Genomic DNA, 14,517 nt, shown 5'->3' on the forward strand with positions numbered 1-14,517 from the left:
TTCTTGAGGACACAGGACAAGGTAGGACAAAATCAGCATGGTTTCCTTAAAAGAAAATCTTGCCTGACCTGTTGGAATTCTTTGAGGAGATTACAAGTAGGATAGATAAAGGGGATGCAGTGGATGTTGTATATTTGGACTTTCAGAAGGTCTTTGACAAGGTGCCACACATGAGGTGTTACCTTACTGAGTTAAGAGTCCATGGTATTACAGGAAAGTTACTAACATGGTTACAACATTGGCTGATTGGTAGGAGGCAGTGAGTGGGAATAAAAGGATCCTTTTCTGGTTGGCTGCCAGTGACTAGTGGTGTTCCACAGGGGTCAGTGTTGGAACCACTTCTTTTTATGCTGTATATGAATAATATAGATGATAGAATAGATGGCTTTGTTGCCAAGTTTGCAGATGATATGAAGATTGGTGGAGGGACAGATAGTGTTAAGGAAACAGGTAGGCTGCAGAAGGACTTAGACAGATTAGGAGAATGGGCAAGAGAGTGGCAAATGAAATATAATGTTGGAAAATGCATGATCATGCACTTTGGTAGAAGAAATAAATTTGCTGACTATTTTCTAAATGGAGAGAAAATCCAAAAATCTGAGATGCAAAGGGACTTGGGTGTTCTTGTGGAAAACAGCCTAAAGGTTAACTTGCAGGTCGAGTCAGTGGTGAGAAAGGCAAATGCAATGCATTCTTTTCAAGAGGTCTAGAATACAAGAGAACGGATGTGATGCTGAGGCTTTATAAGGCACTGGTGAGGCCTCACCTTGAGTATTATAAACAGTTTTGGGCTCCTTATCTAAGAAAAGATGTGCTGGCATTGGAGAGGTTTCAAAGGAGGTTCACAAGGATGATTCCAGGAATGAAAGGGTTATCATACGAGGAACATTTGATGGCTCTGGGTCTGTACTCACTGGAATTCAGAAGGATGAGGTGGGGATCTCATTGAAACCTTTCGAATATTGAAAGGCCTAGACGGAGTAGATGTGGAAAGGATGTTTCCCATGGTGGGGGAGTCTAGGACAAGAGGGCACAGCCTCAGGGTAGAGGGGTGTCCATTTCAAACAGAGATGCAGAGAAATATCTTTAGCCAAAGGGTGGTGAATTTGTGGAATTTATTACCACAGGCAGCTGTGAGGGCCAGGTCACTGGGTGTATTTAAGGCAGAGATTGATTAGACACAGCATCAAAGGTTGTGGGGAGAAGGCTGGAGAATGGAGCTGAGGAGAGGAAAAAAGGATCAGCCATGATTGAATGGCGGAGCAGACTTGATGGCCTAACTCTGCTCCTATGTCTTGTGGTCTGATGGTCTAAAATGGCCTTCTGACCCCTGGCAAGCTTAGAGACTAGTCGTCTGTCTCTTCTATAACAATGAAATTTGATAATTGCAAGAGGCAGGAAAGAAAAGGTTCAAAGCCAATCTATTATTGAGGTACATATACGTTACTACCTTGAGATTCGTTTTCTCGAAGGCATTTACAAGGGAAGTAAAGAAATACAATAGAATTTATGGAAAATTTATATGTAAACAAAGACTGACAAATGAGTATGTGTAAAAAGGATTGTATTAGAAGGTAAGCTGCAGTTGGGGGAGATGGGGGAATCCAAAGTAAACAAATAATCAACTCCTGGCAGTATTTTAAATCTTTCACAATTGACCAGCTGATGAAGTGAGCCTCCAACCTCCAGCATTTGAATTGTTTCTTTTCTGGGCTGGTAAGATGGACGGGAACTACACCAACACACGTGCTGCATCCATGGGGGGCGGGGGGAGGGTCGGGGGAAGGAACTGTTAAGGTTTTGGGGTCAAAAGCCTGCATCAAGACTGACAGGAATTCTACTTTGCACCAGCGTGCTCCACACCAAACTGTAAAGAGTCAGAGGAAGTTCTCACAGGAATGTCAGTCCATGCTGATCCCAAACCAGTTCTGTTAACAGGGATGTGGTACATTCAAAATGACAATCCTGCTTCCTACGTGATGGGAATGAGTACACAACACCTTTTGGGGCACCCTGCTATGGGAATGGCACCAGGTCCTTCTTTACCTCACAGCCCTGTCTGTCCACCGACAACTTCTCCCCTTTCTTCCCATCGCAGAAGCAGCTGAAGCCTCCCGGGTAGTTCAGACACTCGTAGGTGCAGTTGCCCTCAGCACACTCATCGATATCTGTGGGGAGAGGATCAAACTTTGTCTCAGGGAAGTCTTTCTGTGGAAATAATGTGCTGGTAGGCAGAGAAGTTCACAGAGCCCGTGGCAAGCCTCCGGTTTAAGATGGCACTGGTGACTTGCCGGTAGCAAAGAAAACAAGCAAAACTATAAGTTACTGTATTAACCACACTTTTTCTTGGATACGATCACTGCAATCAATAGCCTGTAACTCCTCTTTCAGAGTCGTGCTTTTGAACTGCCTGAACAGCCTGGCATTTTTTTTTGATGTGAACTGAGGTCTTGATGGTGCAGGACAGCTGTGGCACGGCATGTGTGGGCCAAATTGAGGCATTAGGCACGAGCCAATGTTTGGCCATTGCTGGAGTGGACTTGGTGGCAATTCAATGTAGGCAGAAACAGAGCGAGGAGACGGGGCCTGGGCCGCGGACCAGGAATGAGGAAAGACCCAAGGTTTAACCTATTTAAGCACCGGGCTGAATCGGAAAGGTCGGGTACGGGCCGAATTGAGGTGACAGGGCCTGGGTCCTAGAGTGAGGGACTACCTGAGTTAGATCATAAGACATGGGAGCAGAATTAGGCCATTCAGCCCATCGAGTCTGCTCCCCCATCCCATCATGGCTGATCCAGGATCTCACTCAACCCCATTCACCTGCCTTCTCGCCATATTTCGTGATGCCCTGACCAAACAGGAAACTATCAACCTCCGCCTTAAGTATACCCACGGACCTGGCGTCCACCACAGTCTGCAGCACAGCGTTCCTCAGGTTCACTACTCTCTGGCTGAAAGACATCCTCTTTCCCATTGTTCGAAAAGGTCACCCCTCAATCTTGAGGCTGTGCTCTCTAGTCCTGGATACCCCTACCATAGGAAACATCCTCTCCACATCCACCCTATCTAGTCCTTTCAACATTCGGTATATTTCAATGAGATCCTCCCACATTTTTCTCAATTCCAGTGAGTACAGGCCCAAAGCTGCAAATGCTCCTCATATGTTAACCCCTTCATTCCCAGAGTAATCCTCGTGAACCTCCTCTGGACTCTCCAATGACAATAGCATTATCTCCTTGCTTTTATATTCTATTCCCCTTGAAATAAATGCCAACATTGATCTTATTGGCCTTTTCTCCTTGGAGCGACAGAGGATGAGAGGTGACCTGATAGAGGTGCATAAGATGATGAGAGGCATCGATCGTGTGGATAGCCAGAGGCTTTTTCCCAGGGCTGAAATGGCTAGCATGAGAGGGCCATAGTTTTAAGGTGCTTGGAGGTGGGTACAGGGGGGATGTCAGAGGTAATTTTTTTTACACAGACTGGTGGGTGTGTGGAATGCATTGCCAGAGATGGTGGTAGAGGCAGATACAATGGGGTCTTTTAAGAGACTTTTAGATAGGTACATGGAGTTTAGAAAAATAGAGGGCTCTGTGGTAGGGAAATTCTAGGCAGTTTCTAGAGTAGGTTACATGGTTGGTACAACATTGTGGGCCGAAGGGCCTGTGATGTGTTGTAGATCTCTACGATGCTATGAACATTGCATTTGCCTTCTTTACCACATACTCAACCTGTAAATTAACCTTCTGGGAGTCATGCATGAGGACTCCTAAGTCCCTCTGCACCTCTGATGTTTTGACTGCTCTTCCCATTTAGATAATGGTCCGCACTATTGTTCCTTTCACCAAAATGCATTCTCATACATTTCCCAACATCTATTCCATCTGCCACTTTCTCAGCCATTCTTCCAACTTGTCTAAGTTCTCATTGCCAATCGCATTGCTTCCTCAGCACTACCTACCCCTCCACCTGTCTTTGTATCATCCGCAACCTGCCGACTGTTTACTCTTTTCCATAGATGCTGCCTGGCCCGCTGAGCGTTTTGTGTGCGTTACACTACTTCACCGTTCCTCCTCCGCACTATCTGATTTTGCAACTTGTACTGTGCTGCCGCCACACAAAGTTTAGGACGTATGTCAGTGACAATTAAGCTAATTCTCATTGTCACGTAAGTGGCTGACAATAAGCTTGATCTTGAATTTAATCCTCATGTCAATACAGAGACTGGTACTATGAATAGTACTCCAGACGTGAGCTCACGAGTATCATATATACTAAGTTCAAAATTTTATTATCAAAATACTTTTATAGAAACATAGAAACATGGAAATCTACAGCACATTACAGGCCCTTCGGCCCACAATGTTGTGCCGACCATGTAACCTACTCTAGAAACTGCCTAGAATTCCCCTACTGCATAGTCCTCTATTTTTCTAAGCTCTACAAGGGGTGATTGATAAGTTTGTGGCCTAAGGTAGAAGGAGTCAATTTAGAAAATATTTATTTTTCAACATAGTCCCCTCCTACATTTACACACTTAGTCCAGCGGTCGTGGAGCATACGGATCCCTTCTTTGTAGAAGTTGGTGTCTTGGACCTCCAGAAAGTGGACCACAGCAGGGGTGATTGATAAGTTCGTGGTCTTAGGTAGAAGGAGATAATTTATTAACTTCAAACTTTCTACATAATCACTCAAAGAGTTGAACTGCACGTGCATGTAACGAGAGCTGTATAACTCATCTCCTTCTACCCAACGCCACAAACTTATCAATCACCCCCCGCTGTGGACCACTTTCTGGAGGTCCAAGATGCCAACTTCTACAAAGCAGGGATCCATATGCTCCACGACTGCTGGACTAAGTGTGTAAATGTAGGAGGGGACTATGTTGAAAAATAAATGTGCTAGGTTTTCTAAAATTGACTTCTTCCTACCTTAGGCCACGAACTTATCAATCACCCCTGGTATGTACCTATCTAAGACCCTATTGTATCTGCTTCTACCACCTTCAATGGCAGTGCATTCCATGCACCCACCACTCTCTGTGTGAGAAACTTACCTCTGACATTTCCCTTGTACGTACTTCCAAGCACCCTCATGTAGCCATTTCAGCCCTGGAAAAAGCCTCTGGCTATCCACCTGATCAATGCCTCTCATCTTATTCATCTGTATCAGATCACCTCTGATCCTCCGTCGCTCCAATGAGAAAATGCCAAGTTCACTTAATCTGGTCTTCTAAGGCATGCTCTCCAATCCAGTCAACATCCTTGTAAGTCTCCTTTGCACTCTCCCTATAGTATCCACATCCTTTCTGTAATGAGGTGAACAGAACTGAAACCAGTACTCCAAGTAGGGTCTTATATAGCTGTAACACTACCTTATGGATCTCGAACTCAATCCCACGGTTGATGAAGGCCAACACATCAGCTTTGAATGTCCTTGGATCCCAAGATTTCGCTGATCCTCCACACTACCAAGAGTCTTACCGATTAATATTATATTCTGTCTTCAAATTTGACCTACCAAAATGAGCCACTTCACACTTAGCTGGGTTGAACTCCATCTACCAATTCTCAGCCCAGTTCTACATCCTATTGATGTCCCACTGTAACCTTTGAAAAGCCTCCAGACTATCCACAACACCTCCAACTTTTGTATCATCAGCAAACTTACTTCTCCTTCTTCATCTAGGTCACTTATAAAAATCACAAAGAGGAGGGGTCCCAGAACAGATCCCTGCGGAACACCACTGGTCACCGACCTCCATGCAGAATACGAACCATCCACATCCATCCTTTGCCTTCTGTAGTCAAACCAATTCTGGATCCACAAATCAAGGTCTCCTTGGAGCCCATGCCTCATTACTCTCTGAATGATCCTCGCATGGGGAACGTTTTCAAAGGCCTTACTGAAATCCATATACACTACATCCACTGTTCTACCTTCATGAATGTGTTTTGTTACATCCTCAAAGACTTTAATCAGGCTCGTAAGACACAACCTACCCTTGACGAAACCATGCTGACTATCCCTAATCAGATTATGTGTCTCCAAATGCTCATAAATCCTGCCTCTCAGGATCTTCTCCAACAACTTGCCCACCACTGAAGTAAGACTCACTGGTCTATAATTTCCTGAATTATCTCTACTCCCTTTCTTGAACAAGTGAACAATATTGCAACCTTCCAATCCTCTGGTATTTCTCCCATCCCTGTTGATGATGCAAAGATCGTCACCAGAGGCTCAGCAATCTCCTCCCTCGCTTCCCACAGTAGCCTGGGGTATATCTCATCTGGTCCAGGCAACTTATCTAACTTAATACCTTTCAAAAGCTCCAGCACATCCTCTTTCTTAATGTCTATACACACAAGCTTAATGTCATCCCCACAATTGCCAAGGTCCTTTTCAATGGTGAATACTGAAGCAAAGTATTCATTAAGTACCTCCAGCTCTGTGCACATTTCCACTCTCACTCCTGATCAGTCCTATTCTCACATGGTTCATCGTCTTGCTCTTCACATGCTTGTAGAATGCCTTGGGGTTTTCCTTAATCCTGCTTGCCAAGGCCTTTTCATGTCCCCTCCTAGCTCTCCTAATTTCATTCTTGAGTTCCTTCCTGCATCCTTGTAATTTCCTAGAGCTCTAACAGTTCCTAGTTTCTTGAACCTTTACTTAACTAGATTTCCTGCATCCTTTGTACATCCCTGAACATTTGCCACATTTCAGCCATGCACTTCCCTGAGAACATCTGCTCCCAATTTATGTTCCCAAATTTCTGCCTAATAGCGTCATATTTCCCCCTACCCCAATTAAATGCTTTTCCAAATTTTCTGCTCCTATCTCTCTCCAGCACTATGGTAAAGGAGGTAGAGTTGTGATCACTCCCTCCAAAATGCTCTCCCACCGAGAGATCTGACACCTGACCAGGTTCATTTCCCAATACCAGATCAAGTACAGCCTCTCCTCTAGTTGGTTTATCTACATATTGCGTCAGGAAACCTACCTGAACACACCTAATAAACTCCACCCCATCTAAACCCCTCGCTCTAAGGAGATGCCAATCAATATTAGGAAAGTTAAAATCGCTCGTCACTACAACCCTATTATTATTGCACCATTCCAGAATCTGCCTCCCTATCTGCTCCTCAATGTCTCTGTTACTATTGGGGGGGGTCTATAAAAATATCAAGTAGAGTTATTGCCCCCTTCCCATTTCTGACTTCCACCCACAATGACTCAGTAGAAAATCCCTCCATGACTTCCTCCTTTTCTGCAGCCATGATACGATCCCTGATCAGCCACTCCTCCACCTCTTTTGTCGTCTTCCCTGTCCTTTTTGAAACACCTAAAGCCTGGTGCACACAGCAGCCATTCCTGGCCCTGAGACAACCAAGTCTCTGTAATGGCCACAACATCATAGTTCCATGTATTAATCTAAGTTCATCTGCCTTGCTTATGATACTCCTTGCATTAAAATAGACAGATCTCAAACCATCTTGCTGAGTGCTTCTTTGCTGTATCATCTGCCTATCTTTCCTCATGAACTCCTTACAAGCTGTCTCTACTTGTGTGCCAACCACCCCATCCTCTGCCTCTTCACTTCGGCTCCCACCTCCCTGCAAACCTAGTTTAAACCCTCCCAATAGCATGAGCAAACCTCCCTCCCAGGATATTGGTTCCCCTCCAGTTCAGGTGCAACCCGTCCCACTTGTACAGGTCACCCTTCCCCAGAAAAGGTTCCAATGATCCAGGAACTTGAAACCCTGCCCCCTGCACCATCTCCTCAGCTGCTCATTCATCTGCACTATCTTCCTGTTCTGACCTTCACTAGCTTGTGTCACCGGGAGTAGTCCGGAGATTACTACCTTGGAGGCCCTGCTCTTCCGCCTCCTTCCTAACTCCCTCAACTTACTGTGCAGGACCTCCTGACAATGTCATTGGTACCAACATGTACCACGACCTCCGGCTGCTCACCCTCCCCTTCAAGAATATTCTGCAACCACTCAGAGACATCAGGGACCCGAGCTCCCGGGAGGCAACCCACTATCCCGGTGTCATTTTTGCTGCCACAGAATCTCCTATCTCTCCCCCTAACGATCGAGTCCCCTATGACTATTACTCCACCTGACTTCACCCTTCCCTTCTGAGGCTTAGAGCTGGTACAGTGTTATTGGTCTGGCTGCTGCTGCCTTGCCCAGATAGGTCATCCCCACAGCAGTATCAAAGGGGGTATACCAGTTGCTGAGGGGAATGGCCACAGGGGGACCCTGCACTGACTTCCTTCTCCCGCTACCTCTCGGTGTTCACCCATCTGCTCCCTGAATTTTGCACTCTGGGTGTAACCACCTGCTCAAAAGTTATATCTATCAACCAGCTCCAGCTCCAGCTCCTTAATGCGGTCCTTCATGAGTTGGAGTTGGCTGCACTTCCCACAGGTGTAGTCAGCGGGGAGACCTTCAGGTTCCATGAATTCCCACATCCTACTGGAGAAACATTCCACTGCCATATCTGCCATTCTGCCTGCACTGTACAAAGGGCAACCAAGACCAAATCTTCTAACCTGTTTCTTTGGCCTCAGCCTCCTCTCATCAAAGCCTGGCACTCCTACTCTCACCACTGGCCACCCTGCTTGCCCCTTCTGTACTTTTATTTAATTTGCAGTGATCTGCTCCCGACACTGACTGGACCCTTAAGTCACCAGATACTACCTTGAGGTTCATTTTCTTGCAGGCATTCACAGTAGGACAGCAAAGTACATTGGAATCAAAGAAAAGCTGCACACAAAGACTGCAGCAACACACACAAAATGCTGGAGGGACCCCGCAAACCAGAAATGAATAAACAGTTGACATTTTGGCCCGAGACCCTTTTTCAGGGCACAAAGACTAACCATTGACAAATGTGCAAAAGAAGATAAAAATATAAATAAGTAAATAATACTGAGAACATGAATTCTACGGTATCCCACATCATTGAAACACAAGATAGCGACTACTGATTACTTTATCCATATGTTTTACCTATACTGTATATAAATGTTGAAATAAGATTAAAAATAATCTCTTTGCAAACAATTTTCTGGCACCATTCCTGATAGCTTACTGTATCTGCATACGATGATCTCTCACCATGTCCGAGCCACTTTGCTCCCAAGGCCAGAGCGCCGTGTGATCGCAGACACGCCCAAACACTGCACAGAGCGATCCCATCACTAGAACACAACCCACCACCACGTGCTTCCAGTCGGGGCACAGATTAGGCCCTGCACCCCTCAGCCCAGCTCTCTCTGGCTCAGGTTTCAGCACAGATGTGGCCCTTTGCAGTTTGCACTGTCCAAATGAGGTGTGGAAGCTCTCACCCTCACACTCCATCTTGGTGGCATTGAACCTGTAGCCCTCCTTACACGTACACTCGTAGCTTCCCGGCAAATTCTTGCAGGTGGCCTTCCCACAGATTTTTGGGTTTTTGAAGCACTCATTGCGATCTGAAGTGTTTGGGGAAAGAAACATCAGAATTTAAGATCAAAATGTACATTTTGGTGTAGTCAGTGTGGTCACAGGGAGAACGTGCAAACTCCACGCAGACAGTGAACCTGAGACATTGGTGCTGACAGGCAGCTGCAACTACCCACTGCTTAATCACGCTCTTCTGGGAACAGTTCTTCCTCATCCTCCCCCCCCCCGTGGAAACAGTTCCACAGCCCCTCGATCAAACCTCCCCCTCCCCAGCGACACCCTTAAATCACCTGCTTGCAGAGCAGTGGTTAGTTCCAGTCCCTGCAGTCACTCTGCCAAAGTCTTGTTACTCAGGCAGCAGAATACTCACGGTCTCACCAATGGTCACAGAATGCCCCAAACCCCTCTAAGTGAGGGTCAGCAGGTGAACTCTGACGGGGGGAGGAGGAAAGGAAGGAATGGGGATGGGGGGGAGGGGGAGAAGGAGAGGGAGAGAAGAGGGGGAGAGGGAGAGGAGGAGAGAAGGAAGGGAGGGGAGGAGAGGGAGAGGGAGGGGGAGTGGGAGGGGGGAGAGGGAGGGGGGATAAGAAGAGAAGGGGGATAAGAAAAGAAGGGGAGAAGGGGAGAATGGGGAAGGGGAGGGGAGGGGGAAGGGGGGAATAAGAGGAGTGAGAATGGGGAGAAAAGGGGAGAAGAGGGGTTCGGGGAGGAGAGGAGGGCGGGGGAGGAGAGAGAGGAAGAAAAGACAGAAACAGGGAACAGGGAGGAGACAGTGGAAGGAATTAGGGCATTACAGTGGGCAGTGAGCAAGAAAGTTTGAAACAAATTTAACTGGATATGAACAGGCCCACGGAGACATACTCAAAATTATACACACACACACACACACACACACACACACACACACACACACACATACACACACACACAGACAGACACAGACATATAAAGTGCTGATTTAAACACAGAACCACTTACCTATGCAGTTCTTTTTGTCTGAGCTCATGAAGAAACCTTTCTGGCAGAAACAGCGGTAGCTGCCAGGCAGGTTGTAGCAGGAGTGTGAACACACTCTGTCCTCCAACAGGCATTCATCAATATCTGGTTAACACAACAACCAAATAACAATGAAATCAAACGGTCAGCCTCTAACTACCGTCTAAGGCTGATAAACCCACTAAACCACATGGGACTGTCTGGGTCTCACTCTGAGCTCAGGAGCAGTGGTTCCGGCCCCAGTGAGATGGAAGGAGAAAGACTGGCCTATCGTTGCACAGTCTGTGACAGAAGATGGCCACAGTGAAAATGGCAACACACACAAATCCACCTCATGAGGTGGATGGATTAACGTCGCTGCTGGTGGGGAGGTAGTGTCTCAGGGCATGTTCCGTGGTGCTTCTGATGGTGACGAGATAGTTGACCACTCACTCTCTCCGTCTCGGGACCCGGAGGTGATAATATGCTCTCTCCGGGGAGGGGGTTAACGCAGAGCCAATGAAAGGCAGCCTCGGGATGTGACAATGTGGGGGAGATGAGGATTCTAATGGTGGGTTTTGGAGAACTTCCAGTACAGTGTTCAGGTAGGCAAGAGGTCAGAGTTAAGGCAAAATGTTTCACACAGCCATCCCTAAACCATCGATTGCAGGTTACAGCACCGCGATCGCCGTTCGGCTCCTTGTGCCCGTGCTGGAGAAATTTCAAAGCCAATGAACAGAAACATGAGGGACTGCAGATGCTGCAACCTGGAGCAAAAAGTGAGCTGGAAGAACTCAACAGGTCAGCCAGCATCTGTGGAGGGAAGAGGATGAACAATATTTCGGGTTGAGACCCTTCGCCTGGACTGAAAGAAGAGAGCAGTGGGGCAAGAGCAGGTGACAGGTGAGAAGGGGGAAAACATGGAAGAATGTGGGACAGAAGAGAAGAGACTCTGCTTGTGGAGCCAGCACAGCTGGATGGGCTGAAGGACCTGAGCTGGAAGAAGGTGAAACAGGGGAAGAGATAAAGGGAGCCAGTTCTGGAAAGCATTCCCCTAGTTGGAAGGTGTAAAACCTGACACGGCCTTTCTCCGGCTGCGGGAAGCGAAGGGGCTGGGGGACGGGGTGGGGAGAGCACAGATCACACAGGGGTGGGGGGGGAGGGAGGGTGGTAACAAGAAAGAGACAGCAGAATTAAACCTTAAGGGAGTGTCAGGGGGCTTCATCAGGAGTGGTGAAGGGTCTCAGCCCGAAACATCGACCGTACGTTCCCCTCCGTAGATGCTGCCCTGGCCTGCTGAGTTCCTCCAGCATTTTGTGTGTGTTACTTTGGATTTCCAGCATCTGCAGACTCTCTTGTGCTATTGACCTGCTGAAGGTCTACACAGTGTACCAGAGCACTGGGCAGGCTATCAGAATAGGTTCAGGAAGATGGACAGTTAGCATGGCTGGCACAGTGGTCCAGCGAGATTGCCCTACCCTCCCTCCCACTGACCAACCACTGCCCCCCGCCCTCCCGGACGGACCGATGGGCTCTTGCAGCCAGTCAGTCTGGGTCAGCAGCCGGGCGTAGGGAACAGCCTCTGGGCTGGGACTCACCTCTCTCACACCATTTGCCCTCCCATCCTTGCCTGCAGATGCACTCGAAGGTAGCCTCCCCGTCCACGCAGCGCAGAGAGCCCTCGTGGTTACACTGCGAGGGCGAGCACTGGTCTGGGATCTCTGCGGAAACAGGCAAGATTAAAGGTGGGTGGGGTGAAGGAGGGGGCAGGGGTTTGCCACTGAAAGCCCCTATCTGTATAATAGGAGGGAGGAGCATTACTCCAGTTAACTGCACCCCTGCTCCCTGGATGACCACCCCTCACCCCCCCCCACGCACCAACCCTCACCCTGCACTCGACTCTACCCACAGCTCCATATGCTGCCAAAACCCCACGTTCTGAAAGACCTTTTCACATGGCTTCCCGTCAGAGACGAGCCTGAAGACGCTCACTCAACAGCTTAGGAACAACTTTGTCCCCTCGGCTGTCAGAGTTCTGAATGGACGATGAACACGACCCAGGGGGATCCGCACTGTGGAGAGGGCAGTGCTGGGGGTGTCGCTGTATCCCGTCAGTCCCATACAGAGCACATCAGCCTCGGCCTTGTGCTCAAGTCTCTAGTCGGGCCTGAACTCCACAACCTCTGACCCTGAGGTGAGGGAGAAACTCAGTGGGGGGGGGTGGGATTTGTGGAAGCAACTCAGGAGCACACATTGAACCTTTCAGAGTCAGAGACAGGTCTATTATCACCGGCATATGTTGTGAAATTCGTTAACTTAGCAGCAGCAGTACAATGATAAATATAGAAAAATAAATATATAATTGTATGTATATTGAATAGCTAAATTAAAAATAGTACAAAAACAGAAATAATTTTTAAAAAGGTGAGGTGGTGCTTATGTCCATTTAGGAATCAGATGGCAGAGGGGAAGAAGCTGTTCCTGAATCACTGAGTGTGTGCCTTCAGGCTTCTGTACCTCCTACCTGACGGTAACAGTGAAAAGACAACGTGTTCTGGGTGACGGGGGTCCTGAATAATGGACGCAGCCTTTCTGAGGCACCGCTCCTTGAAGATGTCCTGGATACTACAGAGGCTTGTACCCAAGATGGAGCAGAATAACTTCACAACGTTCTGTAGTTTCTTTCGATCCTGTGCAGCACAACCCCACCCCACCCTCCCCATACCAGACAGTGATGCAGCCTGTCCAAATGAAGAGTCGACCTGGGTTTCTCACAGTCTGGGTTGGTGGGGTAATTCGCCACTGTAAATTACCTCTGGTGTGGTGAGTGGTGGGATGTCGGGGGAGATAACGGGAACATGGGGAGAATAGGCTCCATAGAAACTAGTGGGTGGGGGGGGAAGGAGTGATGGATGGGAATACTTGGAATTGTCATAGACTCAAAGGGCAGAATGGACTCTTTCCATAGTGAGATAGAATATAAAAAAAGATGGCCCATTGCAAATTCTGTTGTATGCAATGATGGGCACCTTCTCTAAACCACTGTCGGGGGGCAGAAGGTAAATCTTCCCCACTCCTCTCCTACAGGCAACATGGAAACATTCCTCTTGGTACATATGGCACCAATGACAGAGGTGAGGAGGTCCTGAAGAGAGATTTTAGGGAGCTGGATAGAAAGCTGAAAAGCAGGAACTCCAAGACAGTAATCTCCGTATTGCTGTCTGTGCAGGGTAAGAATAGGAGCACTTGGCAGATAAATGTGTGGCTGAGTGACTGGTGTAAGGGGCAGGGGTTCATATTTCTGGGTAACTGGGATCTCTTCTGGGGAAGATACGACCTCTACAGATGGGATGGGTTACACCTGAACCTGAGGGGCACCAATATCCTTGCAGGCAATTTCGTTAGAGCTGTCAGGAGGTTTTTTAACTAATTTGGCAGGGGGATGGGAGCTGAGGGTTGAGGATAGTGCAATTGGTTTACAAACAGAGACAGTGTGCAGTGGGACTGCTAGCAAGGTCAGGCTGATGATCGGGCAAAATTGCAGTCAATGGGATGAGTTGCAATGCAAAAGGGGGACAAAATCAGAAAGGGTGATGAATAAAGAACTGAAGGTGTTATAACTGAATGCATGCAGTATATGGAATAAGACAGATGATGTAACACGTTTATGATGTTACGGGCATCACTGAACCGAGGGTGAAAGAAGATTATAGCTGGGAGCTTAACGTCTTTTGTATCAAAAGGACAGGCAGGTAGACAGAAGTGGTGGAGTGGATCTGAAATCAGATCAGTAGAAAGGGGTGACATAGGACCTGAAGATGTAGCATCATTGTGGGTAGAGTTAAAGAACTGCAAGGGTAAAAAGACTCTGATGGGAGTTATGTACAGACCTCCGAACAGTAGCAAAGATGTGGGTTTCATATTACAGCGGGAGATAGATGATGCATGTCAAAAGGGCAATGTTACGATAGACATGGTGTATTTCAATAAACAGGTAGATTGGGAAAATCAGGTTAGTGCTGGATCCCAAGAGAGGGATTTTGTAAAATGCCTACGAGATGGCTTTTTAGAGCAGCTCATGGTTGAGGCC

The 14,517-nt window shown here is 47.5% G+C and overlaps 1 protein-coding gene across 3 annotated transcripts in view; it reads right to left on the bottom strand.

Annotated features, from left to right (window-relative positions):
* LOC134346748 (vitamin K-dependent protein S-like) overlaps nt 1–14,517 on the bottom strand; it is a 48,025-nt gene that overhangs the window by 27,001 nt on the left and 6,507 nt on the right. For all 3 annotated transcript variants that reach the window (XM_063048344.1, XM_063048345.1, XM_063048343.1), the window contains 4 exons: nt 12,026–12,148; nt 10,431–10,553; nt 9,356–9,481; nt 2,047–2,168 (listed from right to left, as the gene is read on the bottom strand). In XM_063048344.1, the coding sequence (XP_062904414.1) occupies nt 2,047–2,168; nt 9,356–9,481; nt 10,431–10,553; nt 12,026–12,148 (494 nt within the window). The remainder of the gene's footprint in view (nt 1–2,046; nt 2,169–9,355; nt 9,482–10,430; nt 10,554–12,025; nt 12,149–14,517) is intronic.

This window comes from Mobula hypostoma, chromosome 5 (assembly GCF_963921235.1).
Source record: "Mobula hypostoma chromosome 5, sMobHyp1.1, whole genome shotgun sequence".
NCBI lineage: Eukaryota > Metazoa > Chordata > Chondrichthyes > Myliobatiformes > Myliobatidae > Mobula > Mobula hypostoma.